Consider the following 20,643-nt stretch of genomic DNA (forward strand, 5'->3'; position numbering starts at 1 on the left):
CTCTATCAAAACCCTTCAAAATTTTGAACACCTCTATCAAATATCCCATTAACCTTCTCTGCTTGAAGGAGAACAACCAGAGTCTTTCATCTCTGGTACCATTCCAGTAAATCTTCTCTACATCCTCTCTAAGGCCTTGACATCCTTCTTAAAGTGGGCACACTACTCCAGCTGGGGCCTAACCAGTGTTTTGTAAAGGTTTAGTATAACTTCCTTGCTTTTGTACGCTATGACTTTATTTATAAAGCCAAGGATCCCGTATGTCTTTTTAACAGCCTTCTCAACTTGTCCTGCCACCTTCAAAGACTTGTGTATGTAAACCCCCAGGTCTCTCTGTTCCTGCACTTCCTTTAAAATTCTACCATTTTGTTTGGATTGTCACTCCTCATTCTTCCTATCAAAATGAATCACTTCACGCTTCTCTGTGTTAACTTTCATCTGCCACGTGTCTGCCCATTTCACCAGTCTGTCTATGTCCTTCTGAAGTTTGTTACTATCCTCCTCACTGTTTATTACATTTCTGAGTTTTGTGTCATCTGCAAACTTTGTAATTATGCCCTGTATACCCAAGACCAGGTCATTAATATATATCAAAAACAGCAGCGGTCCTAATACTGACCTGTGGGGGACACCACTGTATACTTCCCTTCAGTCTGAAAAACAACTGTTCACCATTACTCTCATCTTTCTGTCCCTTCCGTATCCATGCAACCATTGCCCCTTTAATCCAATGGGTTCAATTTTGCTAACAAATCTATTATGTGGTTCTTTATGAAACACCTTTTGAAAGTCCATATAAACTCAATCAAATTAGTCAAACATGATTTGCTGTTAACAAATCCATGCTGGCTTTCATTTATTAGCCCATATTTTTCCAAGTGCCAATTAATTTTGTCACGGATTATCGTCTCTAAAAGTTTCCCCACCACTGATGTTAGGCTGACTACCCTGTAGTTGCCGGGTTTATCCCTCTCCCCTTTTTTGAACAGGGTGCAAGATTTGCAATCCTCCAGTCCTCTGGCACCATTCCTAAATCTAAGGAGGATTGGAAGATTGTGGCCAGAGCCTCTGCAATTGCAGTTGATGTTATGGATATGGACTTTCAAAAGGTGTTTCATAAAGTACCACATAATAGACTTGTTAGCAAAATTGAACCCATAGGATTAAAGGGGCAATGGCTGCAATAGAACCTTCTCTCTAACCAGTATTCAGTTCTGAATATTGGTGAGGGAGAAGGTTCCTCTGGGGATTGCAGCCAGAGCCAAGTCCACAGCACCAGGGTGGCTCAGCTATACAGGGGGGAGGAGAAAGGGGATTCTATGGTTAGGGGAGCAGACAGGCGTTTCTGTGGCCGCGGACATGATTCCAGGATGGTATGTTGCCTCCCTGGTGCCAGGGTCAAGGATGTCACCGAGTGGCTGCAGAACATTCTGGACGGGGAGGGTGAACAGCCAGCGGTCATAGTCCATATCGGTACCAACGACATAGGTAGAAAGAGGGATGAGGACCTGCGGGCAGATTTTAAGGAGTTAGGAAAGAGATTAACAAGCAGGACCTCAAAGGTAATAATCTCCGGATTGCTCCTGGTGCTACACGCTAGCAAGTATAGAACTAGGAGGATAGAGCAGATGAATGCGTGGCTGGAGAGATGGTGCAGGAGGGAGGGCTTCAGATTCCTGGGGCATTGGGACCAGGTCTGGGGGAGGTGGGACCTATAGAGGCCGGATGGGTTGCACCTCAACAGAGCTGGGATCAATGTCCTCGCGGGGAGGTTTGCTAGTGCTGTGGGAGGGGGGGGGGTTAAACTAATTTGGCAGGGAGATGGGCACCAGGATGTAGCATTGGAAAGGAGAAACAAGGGGCACAAAGGATCGGGAGAGAAAGATAGCACTACAGCAAGAAATAGTACAGTATTAGATGGGATCAGACTAAGAGAGAGTACAAGAAAGTCTAAGACTGGTTTGCAATGCACGTGTGTAAACGCATGAAGGGTGGTAAACAAGGTTGGTGAGCTGCAGGTGCAAAAAGCCACATGGGAATACAATGTCGTGGAGATAACAGAGACCTGGCTCAAAAAAGGGCAGGATTGGATACTAAATATTCCTGGATACAAGATATTCAGGAAAGATAGAGAAGGAAAGAAAGGAGGGGATGGGGGGCTGGCATTATTGATTAAGGAGAATATTGCAGTGCTGGAGAGAGAGGATGTCCTGGAAGCGTCAAGGACAGAATCTATTTGGTTACAGTTAAGAAACAATAGAGGTGCCATTACACTACTGGGTGTATTCTATAGGCCACCAACTAGTGGGAAGGATATAGAGGAACAAATTTGCAGGGAAATTACAGAGAGGTGCAAAAACTATAGAGTAGTGATAACTGGGGACTTCAGCTATCCTAATATAGACTGGGATAATAATAATATAAGGGTCAAAGAGGGGGAGGAAGTTTTGAAATGTGTTCAGCATAACTTTCTTGACCAGTACATTTCCGGCCCAATGAAGAAGGAGGCATTGCTGGACTTGGTTCTAGGGAATGAGGCAGGTCAAGTGGAGCAAGTGTCGGAGGAGCATTTAGGGAGCAGCGATCATAGTATCATAAGGTTTAAAATAGCTATGGAAAAGGACACGGACCACTCTAAAGTAAAAATACTCAATTGGAGGAGGGCCAATTTCAATGGGATGAGAACAGATCTGGCCTGGGTAAATTGGAATCAAAGATTGGCAGGCAAAACTGTAATTGGACAGTGGGCGGCCTTTAAAGAGGAGATGGTTTGGGTACCGTCTAGGTACATTCCCACAAGGCAGAAAGGAAGGGTAACTAAAGCCAGAGCTCCCTGGATGACAAAAGAGATAGAGAGTAAGATGAAGCAGAAAGAAGGGGCATATGACAGATGTCAGGCTGATAACACAAGTGAGAACCAGGCTGAAAATAGAAAATTCAGAAGGGTAGTGAAAAAGGAAATAAGAGGGGAAAAGAGAGCGTATGAAAATAGACTGGCGGCCAACATAAAAGGGAATCCAAAAGTCTTCTACAGGCACATAAATAGTAAATGGGTAGTAAGAGGAGGGGTGGGCCCGATTAAGGACCATAAAGGAGATCTACTCATGGCGGCAGAGGGGATGGCTGAGGTACTAAATGAGTACTTTGCATCTGTCTTTACCAAGGAAGAAGATGCTGTAACAGTCTCAGTAAAGGAAGATATAGTTGAGATACTGGATGGGCTAAAAATTGATAAAGAAGAGGTACTGGAACATTTAGCAGTATTTAATTTAGATAGTCACCCGGTCCAGATGGGATGCATCCTAGGTTGCTGAGGGAAGTAAGAGTGGAAATTGCGGAAGTACTGCCCATTATCTTCCAAACATCTTTAGACACGGGGGTGGTGCCAGAGCACTGGAGAATTGCAAATGTTACACCCTTGTTCAAAAAAGGGTGTAAGGATAAACCCAGCAACAACAGGCCTGTCAGTTTAACCTCACTGGTGGGGAAACTTTTAGAAACGATAATCCTGGACAGAATTAACAATCACTTGGACGAATGTGGATTAATTAGGGAAAGCCAGCACGGATATGTTAAAGGTAAATTGTGTTCAACTAACCCGATTGAGTTTTTGATGAGGTAACAGAGAGGGTAGATGAGGGCAATGCAGTTGATGTGGTTTATATGGACTTTCAAATGGCGTTTGATAAAGTACTGCATGATAGACTTGTCATCAAGATTGCAGCCCATGGAATAAAGGGGGCAGTAGCAACATAGATACAGAATTGGCTAAGTGACAGGAAACAGAGAGTAGTGGTGAACAGTTGTTTTTCGGACTGGAGGGAGGTGTAAAGTGTTGTTCCCCAGGGGTCAGTGCTGGGACCATTGCTTTTCTTGATATATATTAATGACTTGAACTTGGGTGTACAGGGCACAATTTCAAAATTTTGAGATGACACGAAACTTGGAAGGGTAGTAAACAGTGAGGAGGATAGTGATCGACTTCAGGAGGATATGGACAGGCTGGTGGCATGAGCAGACACGTGTTTCAGATGAATTTTAATACAGAAAAATGTGAAGTGATACATTTCGGTAGGAAGAACGAAGAGAGACAATATAAACTAGAGGGCACAATTCTAAAAGAGGTAGAGGAACAGAGAGATCTGGGGTTATATGTACACAAATCATTGAAGGTGGCAGGGCAGGTTGAAAAAGCAGTTAAAAAAGCATACGGGATCCTGGGCTTTATAAATAGAGGCATAGAGTACAAAAGTAAGGAAGTGACGATGAACCTTTATAAAACACTGGTTCGGCCACAACTGGAATATTGTGTCCAGTTCTGGGCACCGCACGTTAGGAAAGATGTGAAGGCCTTAGAGAGGGTTCTGAAGAGATTGACTAGAATGATTCCGGGGATAAGGGACTTTAGTTACTTGGGTACTGGAGAAGCTGGGGTTGTTCTCTTTGGAACAGGGAAGGTTGAGAGGAGATTTGATAGAGAGATTCAAAATCATGAAGGGTCTAGACAGGGTAGATAGAGAGAAACTGTCCCCAGTGGCAGAAGGGTCAAGAACCAGAGGGCATAGATTTAAGGTGATTGGCAAAAGAACCAAAGGTGACATGAGGAAAAACTTTTTTACACAGCGAGTGGTTAAGATCTGGAATGTACTGCCTGAGGGGGTGGTGGAGGCAGATTCAATCATGGCTTTCAAAAGGGAACTGAATAAGTACTTGAAAGTGAAAAACTTTCAGGGTGACGGGGATAGGACGGAGGAGTGGGACTAGCTGGATTGCTCTTGCATAGAGCTGGCACGTTTACAGTTCCTTTTAAGAAAGGCATCTCTACATCTTGCTTAAAAAAAGTTTCAGATTTCTGCAGAAAGCTCTAAAGTCGATGGGCCAACTGGTCTCCTTCCGTGCTGCAACCTTTCTATGATTCTATGATTTCCTTCAACCAGAAAATTAGGATGTATCCCGTCTGGACCGGGTGAGCTCAAGGGAATACAAGCCAACTTTATGCAACCTGTTCTCATAATTTAACTCTTTAAGCTCCGGTATCATTTTGGTAAATCTGCACTGTACCCCCTCTAAGGCCAATATATCCTTCCTGAGGTGAGTGGCCAGAACCGAATGCAATACTCCAGATTAGGTCTGACCAAGGCTCTGTGCAACTGAATCATAACTTGCTCACCTTTGTATTCCAACCATCTTGAGATAAAGTTACGCATATTCTAATTTTCCGATAGAATCCTTCACTAATATTACAACCTAACACCTCTTTTCCCATCCCCATCTCTCCTAAAAAAATTATAACCAAGACTAAATCTAAGTCACATGTCTGTTATAATTATTGTACCATATCCCATCATAGTTACTAATGCTTCTAACTCTCCAAGAGCCACTCATTCAAAAGCTTTGCCCAATTGTCATCACAATGTCTGCCATGGGCAGTTTGCACTATGGGACTAGCATGTTCCCCATGGCAGTAGGAAGAGCTGCTAATTTCTATTTAACCAGCAAAACATTTTACTGCATTTGGGATGGGTGGTTAAATCTTTAAAGTTTTGCAATCTGGTAGAACAGAAAGTGGTCAATTGTAAAATCTGCTCAGGTAATACAGCATGTGGTTATTATGGTGATTATTATGTGTAATTCAATTTTACAATTGTTAGCAAAGTACACTTTTAAAAATAAATAATTTACAGAAATGGACTTGCTCTACATGATTTTTTTTTGCCAAATGTATATATTTCAGGTCCAAAAGTAAAACTTGATCATTTGCATGATGAAACCATTTTGTGGTAACAGGAGACCTACTTTGTAGAGTGTAGGTTTACCCTATGTGATCTAGGACACTTCCCATCACTGAAATATTTAATACATATTCTTTATCAAATCCTTTGATAATTTAAAGGTATACATGCCCTGACATATTGTATTTATACTAGAACTGTAATCTAGTGTCAGCCTTGGTTCAGTAGCAGCACTCTTATCTCTGAATCAGGAGGTTGTGGTTTCAAGCCACACTTCAGACACTTAAGCATATAATCAGAGCTGATAATTCAGGGCAGTACTGAGGGAGTACTGCATTGCCGGAGGTGTCGCCTTTTGGCTGAGCCATTAAAGCAAAGACATATCTGCCTGCTCAAGTGGATGTGAAAGATCCTATGGCACTTTTCAAAGAAGAGAAGGGGAGCTTGCTAGGTTTCCTGCCCAATATTTATTCCTCAACCAACACCACAAAATAGAGTATCTGGTTTTCTATCTTGTTACTGTTTGTAGGACCTTGCTGTGTGCAAATTGGCTGCTGTGTTTTCCTACAAAACAATAGTAAGGACATTGCAGAAATACTTAATTGGTTTAGGACATCCTGAGGATGTGAAAGGCACTATATGAATGCAGGTTTTTTCTTTCTAATTCCTCCACAAGTTACAGACCACTGAGAGAATGTGCCTCCTGTAGCAATCACAGTACTCAATGTCCAGCTACTTTCAGTTCCTGACCACTACTGCATAATCTTCTCTCCTACCTTCCCTTCTCAGTGCTTAGTGTTGACAGATGCTGGAGCACTGGACACAGTCAATGTAATATTAATAGGTTCCCCAGCACTCAATACACTCAAAGAAATTGTCACAGGTGCATTATATGTGGCCTTGGATATACTTGGTGCACTACTTAATGGGCATTCCTAGCCCTGGTCCAATTAATCCAGTGTTTGTATACAGTACATGCTTGTCACTGAATGCATCCATTAAAATCTGATTTAAAAGAGCAGAACTAAGAGTTGAATGAAAGTGGTGTGAGTCAAGTGGTAATTTTCTGATGTGAATCAAGATTGATTCATCTTAAAATTTATCTTGCTCAAAATACAATTCTTCTCTTCTCAGAACTGCTTCCAAAACCGAACTTTCCACATCACCAACAATGGTGTCCCAGATACATCAGCATGAATTTAATGAGAGAAAATAGAAGGCACTCTCCCACCTTCATAGGGCAATAAGGGTGGGAAATAAATGCACCGATTCCAACATCACCCGCATCTCAAGAATAAAAAAAACGCACTTTTCAGCATGTGCCCAGAATGGGGCTGTGACAGCAGAATGCATCAGGGTCTGTTATGGTTTGGTGGCTTACCTTTTGTGTTCAATAAACTCCCTAGCCCATCTGAGGCAGCTAATGGAGGATTTTTGTTTGTGGACACCACAACTGAGATGGTCAATAAAAATATGAAACCTGTCAACAATCAATGCGACTGTACCTTACAAACCAACCACACCAAGCAGCTTTAAAGGAAACATTTTTTGAAATTTATCCACTTGGGAGTGGATTATAGTAGAGACTGTCCTATCACTCTTTGGATCTGGATTTCAATTCAGAACAGAATGATCCAGTGAAAGTCTCTGCTGGATTTAAAGGCCCTTTGTGAGTTTGGAGCAATTTTAGCCATGTTCCTTTTACAGATAAAGCAAATGCCGTGATTTAGCACTAATTCTCACTAAGTTGCCATTCTGACTTAAAGAGGCCAGAGGCTGGGGCATGAAAAGAAAGTGGTATAATTGTTGGGCTAAGGCATGCTGTGAAGGAAGCTTTTACTCTGCATCTAACCCACGCTATATATAATCTTCACCACAACACTGATACTTGGTGCCTGGAGTGGGAAAATGTACCATTCTTGGCACCAACTTCCGGTGATAAGCACAAAAATTCATCAGAACATTTTTCAAAGTAAAACAGTTCTCACTATATTAAAAGGAACCCCAACAATATATGGTTTAGATTTTACATCCAGCACATAGGGGAGACATTTCTGCCAATTTGTTTGTCAATGGTCCTACATTTTGAGTTGCTACCTAAAAATTCAAAACCAATAATCACAAACCAGCCTGTTGACTTTGAGTAGTAGCCAATACCATTCCTTACAGTACTAAGTACTAAGCTCTTATTTTGTTTCTATGGTGCCATGTAGGCTTGTAGCCAAAGACGTCCAGAACAATCAGCTTAGAGACTGGATTCTAGAATATTCATCCGTAATTACATCTGTATACTGCACTACACAATAGTTATTAATGTTTTCAAAAAATTTTCATCAGCAAAGAAAACATCAGAGCTCAAATCATTATTCCACCCCCATTCTGCCCCAGTTATGTTTTCAACTTGTTAAAATTAGCAACCATAGTTAGGAGGCATTGCAAGTTATAAGCATGGAGTTTAAATCAAGATTGTTAAGATCCCTGATTTCATCAGGCAGATCCTCCATTAACAAGGCTTTGCCTTTGACGGTATCATTCACTGACCAAAGATGCTAACTGTTGCCAAAGTCCCAATAAAAATCTAATCTCATTTTTCCATTAATTCTTCTCCAGAGCATTGTATTCATTAAGAAGTGCTACAAATTTGGGACTACTGTAGATACCTTCTCAAGTTAACTGGCGTCAGTCTCACTCCCATTAGTGGTTTGAGCATCTTACTTTTGTGGGATTTGACTCACACTGCCCTATACTACTGGCACGATAACATAACCCAACAGTGAACTGGATATTTGTATCTTTTGCACATGTTCTTTTTCAGTCTCTCTGAAGGTGATCCAAGCAACCCTTTGGTGAGACAAGACTTGATACAGATCAAAAAGTAGCTTTATTTCACAGTAAGGTGAACATACAAAACAGTAGCCATGATTGGACTCACTTAATTCAATTCTGCCACATATCATCATGTACCTCTACAAAATAAAGAATTTGCCATACTTCCCCACATCGGTGGGTCACCTTGCTTGACTTAAACAAAATATCTCCCAACACTTTAACTTTTACCCAGCATTTAGTGGCTTGTCTCCCTCACCGCTTTCTGTTTTAAAGACCTGCCTGCCTGTGCAGCATTCTGGCTAAAAAGCCTCGCTGTCTATGTCTGCCTCTGTTTTATTTCTTGCTTTTTCAATCAGAAAGAAAAGGCCAGCCAGGCCACCTGCCGAATGCTCGAGACTAGCAACCCTCCAACACAATGGGTATGAGTGGTTTATCATTTACCGAGACAAACTAATAAATTACTCATTATCCAAAGCCCGTGAGGAAATAACATCAAAACTAGCTCATTAGCATCTTAACAACGCATTGTCTCATAGCCATTTTTTTATACTTGCCGTGAATAGACTAAGCTTTAAAACACAATGACCTAGAATAATCCCAGCGCCAGAATGGGGAGGCCCGAAGCCCACCCGATATTGGGCCTTGGGCCTCATTAACATCAAACTGGCAAGTCCGGGCAGCTAGCCGGTGAAGACCTCTGGAATTTCTGATCGCTACCGTAGCCCGCAGGTAGGTTTTAAAGTGTTGGGGGGGGGGGAGTAATCGGGGGGGTGGGGGGTGAACTGGGAGAGGTTCAATCAGGTGATCGGGAGGGGGGGGTCAATCGGACGATTGGGACAGGGGTTGATCGGAACATCGGGATGGGGGGGCGGGATCGACCTGCCTTAAAATTTAACACTGAATTTGCGTTGTACCCCGTCCAAGGTCAATATACTCTTCCTGAGATGCAGTGCCCAGAACTGAATGCAGTACTCCAGATGGGGTCTGACCAAGGTTCTGTTCAACTGATGCATCATTTCCTCACCTTTGTAATCCAACCTCCTTGAGATAAAGGCCAACATTCCATTTTTGATTACTTTTCGTACTTGTGCACTAGCTTTTAGTGATTCGTGTACATAGATAAATTGGTGATGCAGTGAAACCATTGTATCACTAATACTTGGGGGGCATGAATCCTTTCATTTCTCTTCAATACTTCCTCGTCTCCCCAAGCCACATGCTGATAGCACTTGACTTGCTTCAAAGGGCAGCATTTTAGCACCCGTCCACCTCTGACATGTGGAGCTCCACAACAGAGTGCTGTGACACATCCACGTGCACAGCAGGAGGGAGGGCTACTGCAGAGAGAGATGCATCGCAGAGGGCACTACCCTCGCCACAGGGTCCACAGACCGAGGCTCAGCTTCCTGGGCCTCTCTGAGCAGCAGTGCACACGGAGGCTCAGAGTCACTCGACATGTAGTCGTGGACATCTGCAGCCTCCTTCATGCCAAGCTACTCCTGGCTGGCCCGAGCACCATCTTCTTACCTGTCGCTGTCAAAGTCACCACTGCCCTCAACAACCTCTCTTCCGCATCCTTCCAGGGTGCAACCGGGGACATCACCGACGTCTCTCAGCCGTCTGCACAAAAGAGCCCTGCAAATACACCTACACCCACTCTGCAGTGGCACAATGGGTGGCATCAGTTGTGGGTCTTCATAGTGATCCTCAGGAAAGGGCATTATTGCACAGACCAGACAAGATTCGCGAAGACATGGCAGTAGTGATGCCAATACAATATGTAATGTGAGTTGGTCAGAAATTCAATAGAAGTAACAACCATGACAAACCCTCAAACACCCTTGTGCATCCCCTTCATGCTCACAACACGTTTGCCTTACGCTTCCTACTGCACATATGTGATGCATGCCCTGTGGCTGCAGCACAGGTAGCGGCAGGTTGAGTGAGGCTGGCCGTGAAAGAGATGCATGAGAGAGTGAGTACGAGATAGAGCCATGAGATTGTATGAGGATTGGGTTGAGTGGTAGTGGCGGGATGAGTACTGGCGAGGTGAGTAGGTGCAGGTACGATGAGGATGAGGTTTGAGTGGGTATGAGGGGTGATGTGACAGAGTAGTGTTGGCAGTGCAGAAGGAGATGTGGGGTGGGGGCGGTGATGTGGCAGACGGAGTGTGGGGGAATGAGTAAGTGTACTCACTTTGGCTGACCTACTGAGGTCATTGGAGCGCCTCCTGCACTATATGCAGGTGGGCGATATGTTGGTGGTGCTGGTAACCTCCTCTGCCACCTCGAGCCAGGCCTTCCTGGTGGCAGAGGCAGGCCGCTTCCTCCCGCCCTCCGGGGGGAAGATCTCTGTCCTCCCCCTCCTTAGCATAGCTTAGACTGAGTGCTCAGTGGAGTCAAAACTGAGTGTCACAGAATTTTGCAGGAATGGTTCAGTGTGCTGCACCCTCTCCCCATTCATTTCAAAAACTACCTTCATAATGAATGTCTTTGCTTAAAAAAAGCTTCACAAACATTTTCATCCCGTGTATTGATACCTGGAGTGAGGCATCATTAAACTGGGAGCAGCCTTCCCCCTGGGCTGCTCCATGCTGTGATTTTTTCTGTTTGTTGCAGCATCTGTCAGTGGAGGACTGCCCCTTTAAATAGAGCTCCTCCAGCTGCCAGATCTTACTGCGCATGCGCAGCCCACCCAACGCACAGATCAGCAGTGGGGAACCCGGAGGGCAAGGTAAGTGGATCCAATTATGCTACGATCACGCGGGGAGCTGACTGATTTCGCCGGGTGCGTTACCCACGCGGCCAATAGCCCCCCCCCGCCGAGAACCCGCAGCCCTGGTAACATCGGGCCCAAAATCTCTGTCAATGTAGGTCTGAGCCACTTGCAAGAAGGTGCAAACAAATGATTTGTGGCTCACTTCCCCTCTATTTTTCTCTCCCACTAGGGAAAGCAATTTGCTGAACCTATCAAATTAGCGTAGCTTAGACTGAGTGCTCAGTGGAGTCAAAACTGGGTGTCACAGAATTTTGCAGGAATGGTCCAGTGTGCTGCACCATCTCCCCATTCATTTCAAAAACTACCTTCATAATGAATGTCTTTGCTTAAAAAAAGCTTCACAAACATTTTCACTGCAGCAGGTTGGAGCACCTACCCTGGTGTGATATTTCCTGACATGATGAGGATTTTCCAGAGAAGGCTGTTCCAGGATCTGGGCCAACTCAAAAATCCCTGTCAACCAAGTGACACCGCCCTAAAATGCAGTCATTTTATACCATAACTGACCTGCATCCTACTGAACTAAGTTTTTTGGATCAGCTAGCTCCTTCCGTCCCCCATTCTTAAATCTGTTCTTCATTTTCTACAGATGTCATCTTCTGATTTTGTGGTGGTCAATGGAGGATTGCAATTCTTTTAAAAGCCATGCGAGTTGCGACATTGTGCTTTGAGACACAGGAGAATCCTTTCATCGGTTTCTGACACTGGTGGTTCTGAATGATGTGGAGATGCCGATGATGGACTGGGGTTGACAAATGTAAACAATCTTACAACACCAAGTTATGGTCCAACAATTTTATTTGAAAATCACAAGCTTTCGGAGGCTTCCTCCTTCGTCAGGTGAATGTCCTGACGAAGGAGGAAGCCTCCGAAAGGTTCTGAATGAGGGATTGATGGTCCTCAGAATCCATGAATCATTCAACAGTCTTGTCAGAACTTTTTTGGACAGTAACACCTACTGAACACCGCACAGATACCGTGCCATACACTTGGCAAAAAAAGTGAACTACACCACACATGAGCAATGAAATTGTAAATGTGTGTTACTTCCACTCAAGAACCAAGTTTAAATGTCATAGCACACCGGGACCCATGTAGGTACAACATTGGAAGCTGGAACAGGAATTAACATTAATTCTAACATCACTGGTTGCCAACTCACAATTAGATCACGGTGGCCTCCTGTCCATTACTTACACACTAAAGGCTGGGGGAAACTACCTGATAAAAAACATTTCATATGGCACAGTGGGTGATAACATATTCATTCATAAATTGAGATTGAATGAACGAAAAACACTGACACAAACAAAGGGAAGTTATATAATTGGAGGATCTGCATGTATAGTCTTAGAGCAATGACATGGAGCCTGTGATGGTTTGGTCAGTGCACAGGCAGTTGACTTGTCGCCCCGAGATGTGTGGGTGTTTAATATTTCTGTATAATATTCCCAAGTTTAATTTTATTTGAATGTTTCTATACTATAATTGTTGTGCTTCATGATTTGTGTTTATTAAACAGGTATCTGACTCCATAACAACTTGCAAGAAAACCTTGTCACGTGGGACAGTTTTGATGATTAAAACAATCCATGATAACACATTGTGTTATCAGAGTTCTCCAAAAACATGGCCATTGTATAAACCCATCCTCATTGTTATTAGGTGTAAGATCAGCCACCACCAGTTAGTTCTTGTTATATATGTGGACCGCTTCTCACAGATTGATCTGTCTCCTTCCAAAGGCACACAGCTCCCTTGAGAAACAGTTCACATTCGCTCCAGGGTATCCAATTATTGCGATGTTTTTATTACATTAAACATTTTTCTCTACATTATTGAATGAAACTTCAAAGTAAATTGAAACTAAGCCAGTAAAGGAATAAATTTATTAGTACTTTTTAACATTTTTCCCCTCTCCTGAAGTTGGTCAAATGTAAGGACTTGCACAACACCAGGTTATAGTCCAACAGTTTTATTTTAAATCACAAGCTTTCGGAGCTTACCTCCTTCGTCAGGTGAGTGAAGGGTTCTAAAAACGCATAGCATATATAGTCAGAGAACAATGCCAGGTGATTACAGATAATCTTTCCAACTGCCCCCTATCACACCTCGGCTGGGAGACGATCACAGCAATCAAAGGTGTCGTTGGTGTTCAGACAGGTTAGCCACGGAAAACATTACATCCCAGTATACTGAATACATAATGGATCAGATCACAAAGGCAGAGAGAGAAAGAGACCCGAAAGGCAGAGAGAGAGAGAGAATGTCCAGTTGCCTTTCGGGTCTCTTTCTCTCTCTGTCTTTGTGATCTGATCCATTGTGTATTCAGTATACTGGGATGTAATGTTTTCTGTGGCTAACCTGTCTGAACACCAACAACACCTTTGATTGCTGTGATCGTCTCCCAGCCAAGGTGTGATAGGAGGCAGTTGGAAAGATTATCTGTAATCACCAGGCATTGTTCTCTGACTATATATGCTATGCGTTTTTAGAACCCTTCACTCATCTGACGAAGGAGGTAAGCTCCGAAAGCTTGTGATTTAAAATAAAACTGTTGGACTATAACCTGGTGTTGTGCAAGTCCTTACATTTGTCCACCCTAGTCCATCACCGGCATCTCCACATCCTGAAGTTGGTGACCTGGATATGGTTCCATGAGTACCACTAACCCAATGGATCATTTTCCAAGTGGTCACTGCCTCAACGCAGATAGCATGTGTCAGCAGGCTATTTGAGCATGATAAGCATCAAAACCAAAACCCAAACCTATCCTCATTCAATGTCCACACACATGCACTTCGAAGCTGGAGTCTCTGGATGATGATGAACAGCATGAACCCTTGCTAAAAATTTTCCTCACTGGCCCAGGAGCATTACACCTAATTGTAGCTTGATATTCCTGTTCCTGCAGGAACAACAATTTCATTACAAACCATGGATTGAACCCAATACCCAAATGGTTAATCCAAAATAAGTTGCTACCAAGAGAAGGGAATGTGTACTCATCCCCCAACCAGTCTCACTTTTCCAGTGAAGATTATACTCCATCTTCCCTCATCCATCCCTCCAATACAGATCATATCCACAAGTCACATGCGCTCAGATACCCCCACTGTCCCAGTACAGATTATACATCATGCTTCATACATGCAGATACCTCCACTCCTCCAGTACAGATTATCCCCCATGTCACATGTAATCAGATTACTCCAATACAGATTACAATCTCCATCTTTTCCCATGCACTCAGGTATCTCAACTCCTCCAAAAAAGATTACAACTCCTTGTTGATTCATGCATTCTGGTAGCTCCTAATATTTCTTATACCCCCAACCACACTAAATGGGTGGATGGTTTAAATGTTGAATTTGTAGTTGATTGACAGAAATGAGTCAGTGAAAGTGTTTACGCTTCTATTTCCAATGCAATATTCTATTTTGTTTAACATAAAGCCGAAAATAACACTCCTCTGCATCTGTTCAATTGCATCAGATCAGACAGGATCTCATGGCTCAGAAAAGACTTAAGAACAAGGTACTGCGATTCACATACCTTTGGGAATGTACAAGGGAAGTCACTTTGGGAGGACTGATTCTGGATAGATTGACTAGGGTATATTTTACAAAGACTCCCATTCAGGATACATTAGGAAACAGATTCTACATGTGGTCCAAACATTATAAAACATGAAAGACAGCAGCAGTGACACAAGTGGCCTGCTCAGACCAGATTATTATTCATTAGCAGTACAAAACTATTGGAGAATATGGTATGAAACAAGTTTCACAAAGATTTAGAATTAAACATTTAGTCAGTGCCTGCAGTGCTCCCAGATCACAAGGGGACCTTTACTTCAGGATGCTCAATGTTTTTCTTGTACTTTTCTCTATATGTATACAAGGACATAGCAAAAAAAATGGAATCAAAAATTAAATTGTTCTGATATTTTACTAAATAGCAAAGGAATGGAATAGTTTCACTTGGACAAGACTGATGGACTTCATTAACCCACAAGTGCTACCTGAGCAATGAGCCCAATATATTTAAAATAGCTGGTTTGGTGAACCTCGTTACATCCTCAAGGTGTCCATAGTACACATATCCATGGTAAAACATATCCCACTTTTAAAATCACAGCAATCATTAACGGGATGCCAAGATTGTCTCCCCATCTACTAGTAAACTTTCCTGCAGAATACAGGAATTCCAACAGATATGGGATATGATGGATGCAGTGCTTGGCTGCATACTAATCCTTTGCTCCATCCCGTTTACTCATTTACCTCTTTATTAGAGATGGAGTGTGTAAGTTGAAGCAACTTATCTCCTGTTATCTTTGTTTTTGAATGTAATCCTGAAACTAACTGATACAGATTACAGTATGTAAAGTGCACTGAGACATGACCCCATCAACATTGTGTAATTAGATCAGATACGCAACTGCCCTTGATGTGATTTATTCCTCCATCAGCACGTTCTTTTTAATTGTGTCTGTCAGTACATTTGCATCTTACAGATACCAAAGTTCATCGTAATTCTTTTTGTAACTGTTTAATTTCAAAGAGGTCCTGAAAGACAAGGACTCACTCTTTTAAAAAAAACTGTTATGGTAAGGATAAGTATTTTTAGTGTGGTTAGGGTAAGTGTTTATTATCAGACTCTAGATATTAAACCATTCATGGTGCATTTTTGAAATCTGTAAATGACAAATGTGCTCTTTATGCTATAACTATAACTTTGACTAAAATCGAGGAATTTTACTGCAGAACCTGTGATGGTACTGTGATCATTCTCCCATTATCTGAAAAAGTACCCTAGGGCAAGAATGAAGAGAAGGTCTTTTGGATTGCCGAATAACATCACTGAAAGTAACTTCAGAAGCTGGGGCACAGAGACGGTTGTGGGCCAACTTTACTCAGAAAACATCGGCATAGCCTTATTTTGGATACAGTTTCCTTTGAAAGTGTTATCGGGGTAGAAATTAGAGCCAATGAAAGGTTAAACATCCATGATCTCAGCTCCTTTGATGGTTCAGTGGATAAATTCACAGTGTGATTATGGAGCGTAAATACTTGGAAGCTCCTAGATTCAAAACTTGGTAACATTCTTGCCACTGATTCAGAAGAATATAGATATAAGCCTGACTGAAGCACCTGAACACAAAGTTCAGGTCGACATAGTGCAGTACTGAAGAAGTGTCATATTGTCAGAGGTGCTATCCTTCAAGTGAAAGGTTAAACCGAGATCCTGCCTGCCTGCTCTTGTGATTTAGGTGAGTGTTAATGATCCCAAGGCATTTTACAAAGAAGAACAGGGAATTCACCTGGTATCCTGGCCAAATTTCTTCTCTCAACCAGTGCCACCAGAAATAGATTAACTGATTATTCACCTCATTGCTGTTTATGGGACATTGGAGTACACAAAATGGCAGTGATTGCACATCAAAGTAATTTATTCTGTATGACACACTTTGGGACATCTCTAAGAGACATGATATGATGCTATATAATGCCAGTTGTTCGAAGACCTCAGCCAAGATACTACAATTCACCTCAGCCACCTTATGCTAAGGAGGAAAGAAAATCAGCCAGAGTTCCTTCTCAAGATCACTATCTAATAGCTGCTGCTGAAAGGCAGATGTGTGTTGAGGAGAAGCCTGGGCTCAGTTTTGATGCCTCAAAAGTGAAATAGCCAACTAATACTCATTCTCTACACTCACACATGGACAAAGACAACTTGGGCAAGGTAGTGAAGGGATGCCAGTTTCTTTGGAGATTCACCATCCCATGGAGGGGGATCAAACTGGAGGCAGGGACAAGACATATCCCATGGTTTTAATAACATTTGTCCTTTATTACCCTTTCCTGACCCTGGGCACTGTTGAAGAAAATTATGTTCAAATTCACACATTTTGGGTGTTGCACAAATAGGGGTAGAGATGATTTCAATCAGTAATGGATCCTAGTTCCCCAAAGTCTCAAATTTAAAATTCTCATCCTCATGTTTAAATCCCTTTGCAGCCTCGCCCATCTCTATCTCTGTAACCTTCTCCAGCACAACACCCACAAAAACTCTCATCCTCTGACTCCAGCCTCTTGAGCATTCCCACCATAGGCAGCCGTGCCTTCAGCTGCATAGGCCCCACACTCTGGAATTCTCTCTCTGAATTCCTCCATCTCCCTCTCGTCCTTTAAGATGCTCCTCAAAACCCTCTTCCTTGATCAACGTTTTGGTCACTCCTCCTAATCTCTCCTGCTTTGGCTCGGCATCCATTTTTTTCCTTACGATTCTGCGAAGCGCCTTGGGGAATTTTTCTACATTGAAGGTGCTTTAGAAATGCAAGTTGTTGTTATAATATCCAAACTTCTGAGCCTCATACTTAATGACAGCTCTGAAATCTGTGTAGTTCATTCATTCTAAAGAATTGCTTTCCCTGCTGTCAAACGTCACTAGTTCTACAACACCTGGAGATACTTTTAAGTTAGTCGTCACCTCACAATCTCATTATTTTTATTGCTAAAAAAATATATAAACCACGTACCCCCATCAAATAAGGATTTTGACTATACAACACTAAATGGGTAATGAAGCATTACTGGATTAATATAGTGCTAGGTCTTTGATAGGTGCTTTACAGCAACTGGGGGCATTACCTGAAACCCAAGCCACAGGATTGTTAAAAGCTGCATGTTAACATTGAATGAAGTAGTGCACTTACACTGTCAGGGTAGAGGACAGGCAGGGGCAATAAAAGAAGAGGGATCAAGATGACCAGCAACAGCTTCCGGGCTCTCCAGATGTTCCTCAGCATTCCCATAGTGCTTAAAACGCGTCTTCTGGTATTATTGACTGATGAGCTTTCTCCTTGGAGACAGAAGATGGTAGGGAGTACTGAAACCTGGCCTCTGAGAAATGGGAACCTCCTGGAACTTAGCCTGCTCTGGAGTTGGGAGACTCTTCGAAAACACCTGTCCGGTTTCTGATATGCGTTTTCCCCCCAATTGCCTCAAGACTTTTTTAACCCGTAATTCCGCTCCAACTCTCCGCGGATCCTCAGTGTTCAGTGACAATTCCTCAACGTCTTCTTTCCAGATTTGCGCCTTGCTTAACGAATGAACTTCACGATGTGTTGCTCAGTCCAACGCCAGTGTGTTTTGCGTTGATTTCTTACGTGCAGTTTCAGAGTGTGAGTCTCAGTCTCGGTGCCGGTGCAGACGCTGCGGTGCTTTCTCGCTCTCTGGGACCTCTTTCGTTGTGATTTATTTGGGCATTCTTGGGTTGAGTTGAGAAGTGCCAGGGTAACTGCAGCTCTTTCCCGAGTCTCTTTCTCTGCCTGTCCTTTACCCTGTCCCTGTGCTTCTCTGGACCCTTCAAACTTCTTCCCAGAACTTTTTGTTAAGAAAAGTTTAATTTCAGCTTTGGCAAGACCTGCCCACAAGCGGGGAATCCCCGCCAATCAGGGCATGACAAACACCTCTTCATGCCAATCAGATTGTAACGCTTGATTGCAGCGACCCGCCTATTAATAAATGGGCGTGGGCAATGTTGCCCAGAGCTCCTCTGGTGATCGACAGCGATTTGAACCCAATGGCACAGGGCTGAGTTAACACTCCTGTTCCATCAACCCCAGGGTCTATCCTAACCCCAAACACAGCGAGGAACTGAGTGTCGCTTCTTCTCATTCATCTGCTTGAGATTCCTGGTAAATTTAAAGAGACACCTTTAAACCAAAGGGGTGCCTGGGGTTTAATCAATGGTGAAAAGTAATTGAGAACCTTATTAACTAATGCTTCCATATAATAATTGTAAACAATTTTACAACACCAAGTTATAGTCCAGCAATTTTATTTTAAATTCACAAGCTTTCGGAGATTTTCTCCTTCCTCAGGTAAATGTTCAGGAGCTCCTTGAAGCCTACGCATTTATACATATTGAACAATACATGGTGTTTACAGAATGCCCCTGCAACTGCCCGTTGCCAAGGCAATCACCGTGTTCAGACAGAGAGGTGTCACCTGCAGAACCCCCGAATACACATTCAACAAAAAAACAAACAGGGAAAAAAAACAGAGAAAAAAAACACAGAGAGAGGCAGAAACATCCGGAAGGCAGAGATTGCCTTGGCAACGGGCAGTTGCAGGGGCAGTTGCACGGTGATTGCCTTGGCAACGGGCAGTTGCAGGGGCAGTCTGTAAACACCATGTATTGTTCTATATGTATAAATGCGTAGGCTTCAAGGAGCTCTTGAAACATTTGCCTGAGGAAGGAGAAAATCTCCGAAAGCTTGTGAATTTAAAATAAAATTGCTGGACTATAACTTGGTGTTGTAAAATTGTTTACAATTGTCAACCCCAGTCCATCACCGGCATCTCCACATCATGACTTCCATATAATAACGCACAGAAGCAAGTTGAACATAATGTAGTTCCATTTTAAAAAAACTAAAATTTACTAGGTGGTCTAGCCCTCAACCAGACAGGTGATAACCCTACAAATGACAAGCCCGTCAGCACGTAGATTGAAGTAAATCACACGCCACAGAATTCTGACAGTAGAATGACCAAGGAAACCGGCTCCCAGTTTTCACAAAATTATGGACTGCCCGCCCCAAAACACTGATAAAAATCTTGGAAGCTCCTGTAATGTAAATAAAATGTGACTTTTTTTAATCACCATAAACCAGAGGTCCTGCTTACATTCATCCTTCCAGGTGAATTATTGAAATGGCATAAAAATTAGTGAACAGAAAACACAGAGTAACACAAAGATTGTCCTCGTCTCATGATTCACACAAAATTTTCCAAATCAATTTGTAAGTTTTTTTTTTAAATGGGGATATTCAAGGGAAGCTGTGTGTTACTATATGAAACCATTAGTTATTAAGGTTTTCAATTAATTTTCAACAGCAGCAAAGAAAGCATCAGAATTTAAAGTGTAAACCTCTTTGATTCATCCGCTTTCATCCCGGCATCAGCTCCTTACATGAAAAGTGAATTAAAAGTAAGGTGTTTGATATTTTAGTTTTTAAATTTACAAGGACTTCTCCATATCAGGACGGATGCCATGAGAAGGCTATTCCCACCCTTGTTTTCAGAATGATAAGGTGCTGAAAAACGAGGGAGCGCAACACGGGAACCTTGATGCTGGGTCATGACTCCCACCGACTTCTCACCAAGAGCCGAATGCTGAGCTGAAATGAAACATTGTTCTCATGGTACCGTGCTCTCTGGATGCAGTTATTTTACACTTTGTTTCCGTGCAGCCTGCTAAAGCTACGTTTCAGCTCCTGTTATTGAGTCAC

General features: G+C 42.7%; 1 protein-coding gene across 2 annotated transcripts in view; it reads right to left on the reverse strand.

Moving 5' to 3' along the window:
* Nucleotides 1-18,756, reverse strand: part of LOC137334727 (solute carrier family 13 member 4-like) — a 100,157-nt gene extending 81,401 nt beyond the window's left edge. For both annotated transcript variants that reach the window (XM_067999639.1, XM_067999638.1), the window contains exon 1: nucleotides 18,061-18,756. In XM_067999639.1, coding sequence (XP_067855740.1) covers nucleotides 18,061-18,159 — 99 coding nt within the window. In that variant the 5' untranslated portion in view covers nucleotides 18,160-18,756. The remainder of the gene's footprint in view (nucleotides 1-18,060) is intronic.
* Between the last annotated feature and the right edge of the window lie 1,887 nt (nucleotides 18,757-20,643).

The sequence above is a fragment of the Heptranchias perlo genome, chromosome 18 (genome assembly GCF_035084215.1).
Source record: "Heptranchias perlo isolate sHepPer1 chromosome 18, sHepPer1.hap1, whole genome shotgun sequence".
NCBI classification, from domain to species: Eukaryota; Metazoa; Chordata; class Chondrichthyes; order Hexanchiformes; family Hexanchidae; genus Heptranchias; species Heptranchias perlo.